Raw genomic sequence first — 12,942 nt, forward strand, 5'->3', positions numbered from 1 at the left:
CAATAGACCAGCCTCTCTGAGAGGGAAAGCTGAGCCTGTGTGCTCCCAGGGAGACCTGTGTGCCACTGTTATTAGCTCCTTCGTCTAATGTAATGTGTGTGTCCCCATCGTGGCCCCAGTCCCACTTTGGGAGTGCCACCAGTAACTGTGCTGTATTGATCTGCCACCAAACATGTGTTCTGTGACAATTTTCTTTTACCTCTCGGGTTCATTTTAAAGCTCTGTTTCTAAGAAAAAGAGAGAAAATATATAGTCCTGGAAACCCCAAAGACCAATTCTACTCTGTCTTATAGGATCAGTATGCATTAGAATTGACTCAGAAACTGCGGGACTTTGGGGTGTGGTGACATGGGGCGGGTGAGTTGCTGCTCTTTGGGGCCTTTGTGAGGACTGGGGCGATGAGGGCAAGAAGACATGGTCTGCGAACGTGGATCTCAGAGCCAGGAGCCCTTAGAGCCCCAGGTGTCAAAGGTTTGGGGGACACTGACCTCGGGTGATCGGAACCCAGTGCTGGACTTCATGAGGGTCGGTTTGGTTTGGTTTTAGTTCACTTGAGAGAATCTGTGGAAAGGACTAAGGAGATAAAATGAGAGGGAATGGGGTGAAATGATACGTCAATGTACATTCTGTTACAGTCGCACATCTCAAGTAATTATGGTTTCTATTTCTTTTAAAGGAGTCTTGGAAGAGACTCTTACAGTGCTTTTGCTGAGAGGACCCGTGAAACATGATCACTATTGCCTAAGCGAGCCAAATTTTATATTCTCTCCAGTACTTAAACTTAGCTGGATCCAGAGCCACGTGCTCCAAGTCCATTGTGTTGCATTTATTCGATACAACTGGTCTTATTTTAGATGTATGAGGAGTTTCAAAGAGTTTGTGTCTGTTTTTCCACAAACTTTTTAAAGCCCTCTCATAATGTGCTTCTGCTTATACAGTTTGCTTTGTTTCTAGTGTAATGTTAACACTGATGAGCTCATTAACAAGAATAATGAGAAAAGGTAGTGGAAAAGATAAGATCCTAGAAGAGTAGATGAATGGATTGGACATTTCTTAGACTGCATTTCCTGGTGCCTTCTTTTCCAATTTCTGTCTGCCTGCCCTTGCCGCTGCTTCTCTGTGCCTCCAGCACCCCTTTGCCCTTTTGTACTCATGTGCCTCTTCTATTTTTGCTTTTCACCACCGTCTCTCCTTCTGTGCTCTCCCCTCCAGCTCTCTAACTTCCTCACTGACCTGCCTCTATGTACTTGTCTCATCTACACCTCTACTACCAATCTGGTTTTCTTTATTATCACCCCATAGTTTTTCTTTTGGGTCATTCTCTCCTGTCCCATATTATTCCATGAAAATGAGTTAAATTTAATATTTTTATTAGAGATGCCATAGTTCATCAAATGTATTAATATCTTTTAAGGGTCCAGTTTCCAATGAGAGATTTATTTAAATGCCACAGGAAATTGGGCCCATCCTGTATATTCTCCCTTGTTACCACTACCCATCCTCCATCCCCCCAAAAAACAAGGCCATTCAGCCTTGCCTGTGCCCTGTTCGGGCAAGTACTACAAAGCCCATAGCACCCCTCCCCACCATAAAGCCTTCCTAACCAAGGACACTCTGCTTTCTGTCTCCTGGTTCTGCTGCCTCTGCTTCGGCTATTTCTCTGCTGCTGCTGCTGCTGCTCTCGGCTCCTCACTGTGTCCGTTGTTGCACCTCTCTCGCATTCCTAGGTCTAGGAAGTTCTTAGCACAGGATCCTGACCTCACAAGGCATGGCCTGCTTCTAGGTCTTCTTTCTAGGAGGAAGTCGGGTCCCATATCTCTGCTCACTTTTCCCAAGTTCATTCCCTGTCACACACTCTCACTTTAAAATTGTTGCTCAGTGTGCTCCTTAAGGGTGGCCACCGTCTCCCTTCCAAGAAGCAAGGAGTCCACTTTCCTCTGCACCAAGTACCAATTCAGGGTCACCTTCTGATTCCTTCGGGTATTGTTGAGACAGTGGTTATTATAACTTGACTGAAGCTTGAGGGTAACAGGAAAACCAAAACCAAGCTAGACATAATTTCAAGCCAGGTATCAGATGTCATTGCTTCTACAACCTACGGCCATATACAGTTAGCTGTCTGTATCCATGGATTCCACATCTGCCGATTCAATCACCCACAGATTGAAAATGTTGGGGGGAAGGGCAATTCCAGAAAGTTCCCAAATGCAAAACTTGAATTTGCCGTCAGCTGAGCACTACGTTCACTCTACACAAATGAAGTGATATGTGGGCACCTCCCACCACCTCACAGGTAACCTGGTGCTTTTTGGGTGTACCCTTTGTTTCTTTGAAAGAAACAGCTCCTGAAAAGCAGGGAAAGGATCAAAGCCAGGGGCTGAAGAGGGGCCGGGGAAGTGCTGTTTGCGTAGCACTTACATTGTACTAGGTGGTATTGTCGGGTGTTATACATAGCCTAGAGATGGTTTTAAGACACTTTTAAAATGTATGGTGCTGTGGGTTTCAGTGTGCTCACAGATTGTGCAAGCTTCTCCAATGTGTAATCCTGCACTCTTTCAGGCGCTCGCTTGCTCGCTCTCCCTGCTCCAGTGTTGGCCTGCTGCAGGAGCCTGCTCCTCTGGAGATCAGAGTGCCTTCTCTCAGACGTTCTCTCCTCCCCTTCCAGGATTGCCACCTTCATGCCCCCAGCCTTCATTCAGCATCTCAGTCCCCACCCAAAGTCTCGCATGTTTACATTGTAGCAGTCTTGCTAGCCAAGAATGTCTGTTCATCTTTTACAACTCAGAGAAGTCTAGACCACCTAAGGGTGGGCACCCTCTCACAGACCAAGTCTTACCTTTGTGCAAATGCAAGGCGAACCTATGGCCTTATTGTCTTCTCAGATCCCTTCTTTGGGCTGTGGAAAAATTACTGTGGGTGGTTCTTTGGGTCCAGTTTAATGCCATCCTGTGGTCCATCAAAGCATTTCTCCACGTCAGCTTTCATCCCCCCTTCTAATAGACCCATCCTTGAGTTTTCAGTTCTAATGCCCAGTCGCTTGACAGCTTGTCAGACCTGCATTTTTCTCCCCTTAGGCTACAGCTTGTGCTGTGTCGTGGGTGGATCAGCGAGTTCCCTTGCTGTCCACTGGGCCTCCTGCATGCTCTTTCCTTTTCCCTCCCCTTGCTGGTGGGCCCAATGACCAAACTCAACTGCCGTCTAGTCTGTTCTGATTAGGCCTTCATCTTTTTGCCAAGACCCATACCATACTCCTTCCACTTATCTTGTTTCTTATAGTATTAGTCGGTTTTACATACTGCTGCCAGTACGTACAGAATTTAAATTATAGATTTCTACTCTAACATTGTAAGAATGATGAAGTGGGAACCAGTGTCTAACCTCCACTGACTTCAGAAGAGTGAAGGAGAATCACCATCTGCGTCAGCCCTTGTCCTGTTCCTCTGAAATAGAAGTTTGACATGCCTCTACCCTTCACTTTCCTTCACTAATTCTGACACCAACCATCCCTCCCAATGTACGCAACAGGCTACTTCTCTGCTGGGTTTGAGAATTCCTTATAATTGCCACACAGGGAAGTTAGTAAGTAACAATGCGGGGTCAGAAATGTTAAGGATATCGTTATTTGATCTACAGCATCTCTCTCTCTCTCTCTCTCTCTCTCTCTCTCTCTCTCTCTGTCTCTCTCGTCCTTCACCATGTAGCCGCCTTGTCTCTGCCCAGCTCAGACAAGTCTTACAAATCGTCTTTAATGCTGCCAATAAACGCCAAGAAGGCACCTCACTCCAAAAACAAACCTGCCTGGAAAAAAGCACAGTTTACTCACAGCATGTACTAGCCTGTCTTATGCTCTCTGGCTCTTGGTTCTGCTGCTGCTGCTGCTTTCCTTCTTCACTCCTCTGGTTTGACATCTATCTCTTGAATCAAAGAGGTTCAGCACAGCGACCCAGGGCCAAAACATGCACTTGACTTCACTCCTGGCTCTTCTTGCTTGATGGTCATGAGATTGGGGAATCTAGATTCCTGATTCTGAAATGGCTGTTTTATACCTAGCCAGATGACTAAACTGACCAGTCTCCTCCTTAAAGTCCCATATATCCTACTTGGATGATTCCATCCAGTCATTTACTGAGAGTTTCAAAGACTGTAGCCAGATGAGTCATGGCAAGCAATCCAGATAGCCACATTCACAGTCCTCAACAAACAACTGGGAGTACAAGAGGCCCTTTTCCTTACGTTTGCCAGCTTTAACCCGAGGTTCCAGCCAAACAAGCCTTTTCATGAGTGTTTTGTGAAGTATGTCGTGCTGCTTCCCAGCATCCAGATTCCACTTTCCATGTTTCTGTCTGAGTCTGCATTGTCTTCGTCCTATCTGTGTGCCTTCCCTTCAGGACCCACCCCAAGCACGATGTGCTCCAGCTTCCCACACTCTGGGACCACTCAGATGTATGCTCGCTCGCTCGCTCGCTCTCTCCTGTGCATCCCCCGGCCTTTTGTGTGGCTTCTTTAATGACATTTATCTTCGTTGGATGCTTGCTTAGTCTAACCCATTAGACTGTAATCTTCTTGAGGGCAGGCGCCTTGTACTTTAGTTCCCTGGAACAATGTATACAATGCCATTTCTATAACAAGAAAACAGTAATGTCAGCTAGCTATTTGTTAGGCACTGCTTTGATTTATTTCTACAAATTAACATTTTATCTGTTTACAAGATTGATACTGTCACCATCCTCAGACTGCAGATGGGAAACAGGCAAAGAGGGTTTAGTAGTTAGAAACCAACAGAAGTAGGATTTGAACCTGCAGGGTCTTACGTTTTCAAAGCCCGTGTTCTTCGTTGTTATGCTGTGCAGCCTTTTTACAGGTTCTGTAAGTAGTTATACCAGAGTAATGAGCATTCCCGCCCCTCCACCAGGTTCTGTAAATAGTTTTACCAGAGTAATGAGCATTCCCGCCCCTCCAGCCCACCTCCCCTTTGGAATGGCCATGCAGCGATTAGAATAGGGTAGAATGATGCTGGGCCTCAAGTTCTTTAGTGGCAGCCTTGTGGGCATTGAACATCGCCTCTGGCTGGATTCCATAGCAAAGCCACGTCTTACCCTGCAGCGCTCACTCCTGCATACAGTCGACAGAAGTTAGCCACCTGGAGAGACGATCTCTGTATGTAGATAAGGAAGTTTGATAGGTAACTATTCTGATTATACTGCTCAAAATTGGGAACAAATGTAATTCTTTTATTTCTTTCAAATGCCATTCGTTAAGCTCCCTCATGAAGATGACTTGAAAGCGCTAGAGTATCCCTCAGTGTTCTAAGTGTTGTGTTCTATTAGTATTGTTTGTACTGGTTAGCTGACCAGGTGAGTGAAATGTTTCCTGTCTGGGAGTTTGATAAGGATAAGATGTCATAGAAATGTATGGGCGTAATTTCATAGAGCTTTTTGTTCTTGTTGCTTACTGTTCAGCAAAGCCAGTGGTGGTTAACGCAACCCCCGTGCGGATGTCCGTTCCAATTGTGACAGCACAGACGGTCAAACAGGTGAGTGTCACGAAGCCTCCTTCTCTCAGCCTCTCTCTCCCAGGAGGCCAGTGTACTTGAGAAATCCAAAGTTCACATTTAGTGTGAGAGACTTACAATGAATTGAGTAGTTGTAAAATTGACTTTCATCGATGCTGACACACTTCCTTGCTTTCAGGTGGTTCCCAAGCCAATCAATCCCACTTCACAAATAGTCACTACTAGCCAACCACAGCAACGGCTTATCATGCCTGCCACACCACTGCCGCAAATCCAGCCGAACCTCACTAACCTCCCTCCAGGCACTGTCCTGGCACCAGCTCCAGGAACCGGGAATGTGGGTTATGCAGTACTTCCAGCTCAGTATGTTACCCAGGTATGTGGACGAGTTTAAGTCACTCCATTTCAGAAAGGTCCAAGAAAGTCTTTTTAAGAAAGAAACCCGGGGCAGGGAATGTGCAGATGTGCTTTATACAATTGATGTATGTATATGCATGGATTGTGATAAGAGTTGTATGAGCCCCTAATTAAATGTTTTTAAAAAAAGAAAACCAATCTACCAGTTACTGGTGAGTCAATTCTGACTCATGGAAACGCCATATGTCACAGAGTAAAACTGCGTTCTGTCAGCGTTTTGTGACCTTTCAGGAGCAGCTAGCCAGGGCTACTGTCCAACGAGCCTCGGAACTGCCAGCCTTTCAGTTAGTACTCAAGGACTTAGCCATTCGCACCATCCCGGGCTCACAAGAGGTTCACTCATAGTATATTCTGAAACTACTCAAACAAACAAACAAACAAAAAGGCATCAAACTCATTAATAAAATGGTTCTTTTTTTACGTGTATAATCCAGTGGCATTTATTGCATTCTTCCAGTCTGTCCTTTTCCAAATAATTTCAAAGTCATTAATTGAAACTCAGTGTCCCCCAAACAAAATTCCTCCTTAACCTTAATAATCTGGTAACCACTAATAATCTTTGGTTTCTGTACATTTACTTATTTCACATGAGTAAAATGATACAGTATCTGTACCTTTGCGACTGACATGTTTCTTTCAGTAGCCCCTGGGTGGTGAAATTGGACAAGGGCTCCGCTCTTAGCCCAAAGGTTGGCAGTTTAAATTCACGGCCTTGAAAACACCATTCAGGTCGACGCGCTGGGTAGCCCAGACTCAGAATCAGCTTGATGGCAGTAACGATAATGCTTTCAAGGTTCACCCATGCTGCGACATGCTGCTATAGCTATAGAAATGTGAAATATAATCAGTGTACAAAGAACAAAAGAAAAAACACTAACCCACTGACATTGAGTTGATTTTCATAGCAAACCCATACAGCAAAGTAGAATTACTCCTGTCAGCTTCTGAGACATTTTATTTTTATTCTTTTATTAATAAATCATTTTATTGGGGGCTCTTACATATGTTATAACAGTCCATAAATCAATTATATCAAGTGAACTTGTATAGATATTGCCATCATCAATTTCAAAACACTTTCTTTTTGAGCCCATTAATATCAGCTCCTCTTTATTCCCTCCTTCCCTCGCCCTACCACCCTCGTGAACCTTTAATATATTATATATTATAAGATGGCTTGTGTTAGTCTGGGTAGACTAGAGAAACAAATTCATAGACACTCATGTGTATAGGAAAGAGCTTTATATAAAGAGCAATTGTATATTGTAAAAACATCACAGCCCAGGCCAGATCAAGTCCATAAATCTGATAATAGCCCATATGTCCAGTACCAGTCTGTAAATTGCTCTTCAGACTCACACAACACATGCAATGACGCCAAGTGCAGGAAGATCACAGGCCAGTGACTGCAAAGTCTTGTGGATCCAGTAGTAGTGGAAGCATCTTAGCACTGGCGTGGGTTTCCACATGGCTCCTCCAGTTCCAAGGCTCAGGCTGCCATCAGCATAGCTCCATGTGACTTGTCAATAGGAAAGTCTCCCAGGGAGTGAGTGTGTGTCCCAACTCCAGCAAGCTGTTGATCGCCTTAATGCCTCCAAATGAGGTCATCAGTCAGCAACCTGATTGACAGGCTAAACTCCACCCCTTCACTCTTTAATAGTCCCAAGTTGACAACAGATTATGTAACTACCACATGGCTCTTCTTTTTTCTTTCCTTTTAATCATTTTATTGGGGGCTCATACAACTCATCACAATCCATGCATACATCAATTGTATAAGGCACATTTGTGCATTCATTACCCTTATCATTCTCAAAACATTTGCTCTCCATGGAAGCCCCTGGTGTTAACTCCTCATTTTTCCTCCTCCCTCTCCACTCCCCCCTCCCTCATGAATCCTTGATAATTTATAAATTATTATTTTGTCATATCTTACACTGTCCATCATCTCCCTTCACCCACTTTTCTGTTGTCCCTTCCCTAGGGAGAAGGTTAGATATAGGTCCTTATAATCGGTTTCCCCTCTCTACTCCACCCTCCCGGTATTGCCACTCTCACCACTGGTCCTGAAGGGATCATCCATCCTGGACTCCCTGTGTTTCCAGTTCCTATCTATACCAGTGTACATCCTCTGGTCTAGCCAGATTTGTAAGGTAGAATTAGGATCATGCTAGTGGGTGGGGAGGAAGCATTTAGGAACTAGAGGAAAGTTGTATTTTTCATCGTTGCTACCCTGCACCCTGACTGGCTCGTCTCCTCCCTGTAACCCTTCTGTAAGGGGATGTCCAGTTGCCTATAGATGGGTTTTGGATCCCCACTCCACACTCCCCCTCATTCACAATGATACAATTTTTTGTTCTTTGATGCCTGATATCTCATCCCTTCTACACCTCGTGATCACACAGGCTGGTGTGCTTCATCCACCACATGACTCTTTCTAACATCTTGGAAAGTTAAGTGAAATTTCTGTGTATATTGAGCATTTAGAAGTATAATAGGCAAGTCAGACAATCTAAGACAATTTGGAGCTGAGAGCAACTTGGTGAGAGGGCAAGATTATGTAGGTTTAAGAAAAAACAGCTTAATGTTAAAATGACCAGAATCCAAACGAATGTAGAAAAAAACCATGAGAGTAATAAATCTCTCCCTCACAGAAGAACATACTGTCACTGATTTGCTCTTGGAAAACATTCTAAAATATGTCCGGGTGAAATAGCTTCCCTGACTGTCCAAGGGCCCTCCTCTGGTCATCTGTAGGGTCAGAGCCAGCACATACCCAGTAGGTGCTTGAACTGGGAAGTGCCGTGACAGGAAAGAGGGGTTTTCTTTGCTGTTGAAGGGTCAAGCCTAGTCACATCATGTAAGCATTGTGTGGAGCCCTGTTAGTACCGTGAGAGAAGCACGTGGCAGCTGACTACAAGGTCAGCAGTTCAAACCCACCAGCTACTCTGAGGGAGAAAAATAAAGCTGTCTGCTTCTGTAAAGATTGACAGTCGTCGAAACCCTATTGGTCTCTATGAACTGGAATCAACTTAGTGGCAGTCTAATTTTGAAACAGTTATAATGATCATCTCACTAAAAGACATTTTTTAGGACATCATACAGCTACTGATCATGTGATGAATGATCACTGTGGGTACCGAGTTTCATTCCTAGGTAGGCACCATGCATTTTCTCAGCTAATGAAAATGCTTACAGTGCTTTCAGAGCATGCATCTAAATTTTTCTGTAATTATGATTTGTATCATAATTTGTATTCTATTAAGATTTCTTATATTTGAATCATGTAGAATTTTAAATGTTTACATTTTTTATTGTCTTCTCAATGATTTATTTAGATCCTCAAAAGCTCTGTGAGTTAATGTGCACAGACAAACTACTCCATTGTATTTTCACTATACAGCAGTGCAATTGTGATTCATATTGATCTTTTTATAGGAGAGTTTTGTCCATTTTTTGCAAGAATGGCCTAAAACTGTATTCCTTTGCATGTAGCTTCAGCAGTCTTCGTATGTGTCTATAGCAAGCAGCTCCAACTTTACGGGAACTCCTGGTATCCAGACACAGGCAAGACTTCCATTCAATGGGTGAGTATTTTGAAAACATGTAAGTTAAGTTACTGTGTCAACTTGGTTGCAACGTAAAATGTACACTTCCAAATAGAAACATCTTTTTCCCTCTCAAAATCATGTGAGTAATACTTCCATTTTGAAATACTTCAGACTTAACAGAAAAGTTACAGAAATTGCTCAGATACTTTTACACACATTCACCACTTTGATGGCCCCATTGTAGTAGTCTCTTTCTCTTGAGAGCCCTGTATCTGCTCTAAGGTTCTTTTGAACATTTTATTGTGGTGAAAGCTTACACACTTTACAAACAGCTTGTTTCCTGACACCTGCTTTCCCCCTTTTCCCTGGTTTTCCGAATCCATTTGCCCATCTTTCCCGAGCCTTCCTGCCCTTAGAACTTTGTTTTTGGCCAGTGCTTCCCTTTTGGTCCCATACGGTTGACACTTCCGAGGGCCATGCTCCTCATGGATGTTTATTGTCTTCTCAAAATGAAGATTATTTATAGTGGATTCTTTAGCAGCTATTAATAATTTCATTGTTATTCCTATTATTCCTACCTCTCCTTTCATGTCCCAACTTGCCTTTTACCTCACTTTAAAAAAAAATAGCAAACTCTTACTGCCACCAAGTCGGTTCTAAGTCTTGGAACCCCCTGGGACCTGGTGGAACCGCTCTGGTGGGATTCTGAGACGGGGCCTTGACGGCCTTGGTGCCCTTGCCTTTCTCCCGGGGGGAAAGTACCGCAACACCACTGAGCGCTACACTTCACCTAGAGATAGGTGTGTGTATTACAGTGTTGTTTATAAGGAGTTGACTGACTGCAGACCTTACAGTCATTAAAGCGTCTGTCTTTTATGTGTCTGTCTGTACAGCATCATCCCATCCGAGTCCGCCAGCCGGCCCAGGAAGCCTTGTAACTGTACTAAATCGCTGTGTTTGAAACTGTAAGTGTATTTGCTCTATTTGTTCATGTCATATAATGAGACGATTCCTAAATGGAGCTAACAAAAAATAACACAATTTTAAAATAATTTAAGTAATGATACAAGTAAATATGTAAGCATATGGCAATGTAAAAATGCATTTATTCAGAAGAAATGATTTTGGAGTCTTCAGAATGCATGGGGGTAGGAATATAGCAGTGTGAGATAGACATAGTCTCGCTTTGCTCTGCCTTTGCTTGTATATGGTCCGCTGTGTGAGGCGGTGCTCTGAATGCTTCTGAACTGTTCATGATTGCTTTGTGTAGCAGTCCTAAGAGATCTGACGAGAATTTGTTAAGTGAAATGGAGGTATAAAATCCAAAAAAGCACTATTATCGTTTAAGCAGGTTTTACTAAAAAATATATAGCCAATGGTTTCTTTTTTAATAATTTTTAAATAATTTAATTTCTGGACACAGAAGATCACATAATCTCTTGTGTTGACAGCTGTTAATAGTTGAACTAGTTAATAGGCCAAAATGCTAGAGGCTAATGACTGAAATTCTGAGCCTTTGTATGCAGACAGCTGACAATGTGTCTAGCGTTGAGTACACACACAGCGCTGTTAAATGCATTTCTAGCTTTGATTATGCAACAATAACTTTTTACCTTACACCATTTTCCATTCCAGATATTGTGACTGCTTTGCAAATGGTGAATTTTGTAACAACTGCAATTGTACTAATTGTTATAACAATTTGGAACACGAAAATGAAAGGCAAAAAGCAATAAAGGTGATTACTTTTCATTTGATTCCGTTTAAGCAACACTTATTTGACTTGATTTCAGCAACAATTTTTATAATTCTAGCCGTTGGAAGTACTCGATTGGTTTAGTAAGGAAAAAAGATCCCTTTGCAGTGCTTGAATTTAATTGACTGATAAAACTTCCATTGATATTTGGTCTGTTTTGATAGGCATGCCTTGACAGAAATCCAGAAGCCTTTAAACCTAAAATAGGCAAAGGGAAGGAAGGGGAATCAGACCGGCGTCACAGCAAAGGCTGTAACTGCAAACGATCAGGATGTCTTAAAAACTACTGTGAGTGCTATGAGGTAAGACCCTGGAGCCTCCTTTGAAAACAGCTGCAGCAGAGGGATGCCTTTATGAATCCCCTTGTAACTTGGGAGCTCACTTTGGAGTTTGAAAATCTACACAGTCCACCCCAAAGCCCATGCTTGGAAAGGTCTCCTGGTAGACCGAGTAGGGCGTCACAGGAGCAGGGCCTTGGGCTTGTCATGACAACTTCTAGTCTTATTAGCTGATTTTACCAATTTATAATTCTCGATCCTTACATTTGGAAGTGTGCAAATTAGAGCACACATTTATTGATTTTCTGTTCGAGTAACAGCTGATAAAGTAGATTGAACACCACAGTAGTGGCACTAACACCCACCCTCCGCCATAGGCTTTTTGGAAATGCATGTGGGTATGAAAGAGCTTTCCTTCTAGGGCACAGTCCCGTAAGGTACGGGTTATTTTGCTCAAAGTCCTTGTGGCTCTTGGTTCCCTCATAAGGAACACTTTCTCTGTGGAAAGGCAAATTATGTTAAGAAGGTTGCTCTGCTCTGTGACTATTAAATTAGGGGGGGAACCGGGTGGTGGGTAGTGTGGCATATTGCTGGGTGTGATTATTGACACGGAGGTGCCTGAACCTGGGTTCAGTCTCACCGTCCGCTTACGGTGACTTATGCGTCAGGGACTCCTCTCAGGAGAACGCAATTGAAATTTTACTTTGACAGACGCTATGTACATCATCCCAGGCTTGCGTCAATAGAATGCAGCTTATTATTTTTTATCTTCAAAGCTTAAATACTGCCATCTAGGCATTGCTGGATTTAACACTTTGAGGGGGTACCCCCCAAAATGGAAAGCTTTTTTCAAAGCTATGAATTTTTTTATAAAACAACCTTATCACCTTCAAAGTACTCTCCATTGCACTTAATGCATTTGTCAAATCTGTGATTCCATTCTTGGAAAGGTTTTTTAAACTCATCTGTTTGAATGGCCGACAGCACCTCCCTCATTTTTCCCTACACCTCTTCTACGTCCTCAAATCGCTGTCCTTTCATGTCCCTCTTCATTTGTGGAAACAAAAAGAAGTCCCACAGAGGGAGGTCAGGTGAGTCAGGTGTGAGGGGAAAGAGGCAATGCTGTTTTTTGCCAGCAAGTGGTGCACTGAGATGGCTGTATAAACAGATGCATTGTCATGGCGACAAAGCCAGGCCCACTGCCACAAATCAGACCTTTTTTGTCATACACTATTATGCAATCTTTTCAGAACCTCTAAATAGAAAGCTTGATTAACTGTCTGACTTGGTGGAATGAACTCCACAAGCACAATGGACTGACATTTTTGTTCATTCAGGAAGTTGATGGTCATCCAGAATGAAGTTTGCCATCCATCGGTATTTCACCTTTTTTGAAATGAGAAAACCACTCTTAAACTTGTGTTTTCC

General features: G+C 43.1%; 1 protein-coding gene and 1 non-coding gene across 10 annotated transcripts in view; one reads left to right on the forward strand and one right to left on the reverse strand.

The window, feature by feature from the left end:
• LIN54 (lin-54 DREAM MuvB core complex component) overlaps positions 1-12,942 on the forward strand; it is a 74,526-nt gene that overhangs the window by 51,416 nt on the left and 10,168 nt on the right. For all 9 annotated transcript variants that reach the window (XM_075544104.1, XM_075544109.1, XM_075544105.1 and 6 more), the window contains 6 exons: positions 5,460-5,533; positions 5,691-5,888; positions 9,425-9,516; positions 10,374-10,445; positions 11,116-11,218; positions 11,401-11,538. In XM_075544104.1, coding sequence (XP_075400219.1) covers positions 5,460-5,533; positions 5,691-5,888; positions 9,425-9,516; positions 10,374-10,445; positions 11,116-11,218; positions 11,401-11,538 — 677 coding nt within the window. The remainder of the gene's footprint in view (positions 1-5,459; positions 5,534-5,690; positions 5,889-9,424; positions 9,517-10,373; positions 10,446-11,115; positions 11,219-11,400; positions 11,539-12,942) is intronic.
• LOC142444241 (small nucleolar RNA SNORD88) lies at positions 444-529 on the reverse strand. Its single transcript, XR_012783887.1, has one exon. It is a non-coding gene; the product is annotated as a small nucleolar RNA SNORD88 (small nucleolar RNA).

Source organism: Tenrec ecaudatus, chromosome 3, assembly GCF_050624435.1.
Source record: "Tenrec ecaudatus isolate mTenEca1 chromosome 3, mTenEca1.hap1, whole genome shotgun sequence".
Taxonomy (NCBI): Eukaryota; Metazoa; Chordata; class Mammalia; order Afrosoricida; family Tenrecidae; genus Tenrec; species Tenrec ecaudatus.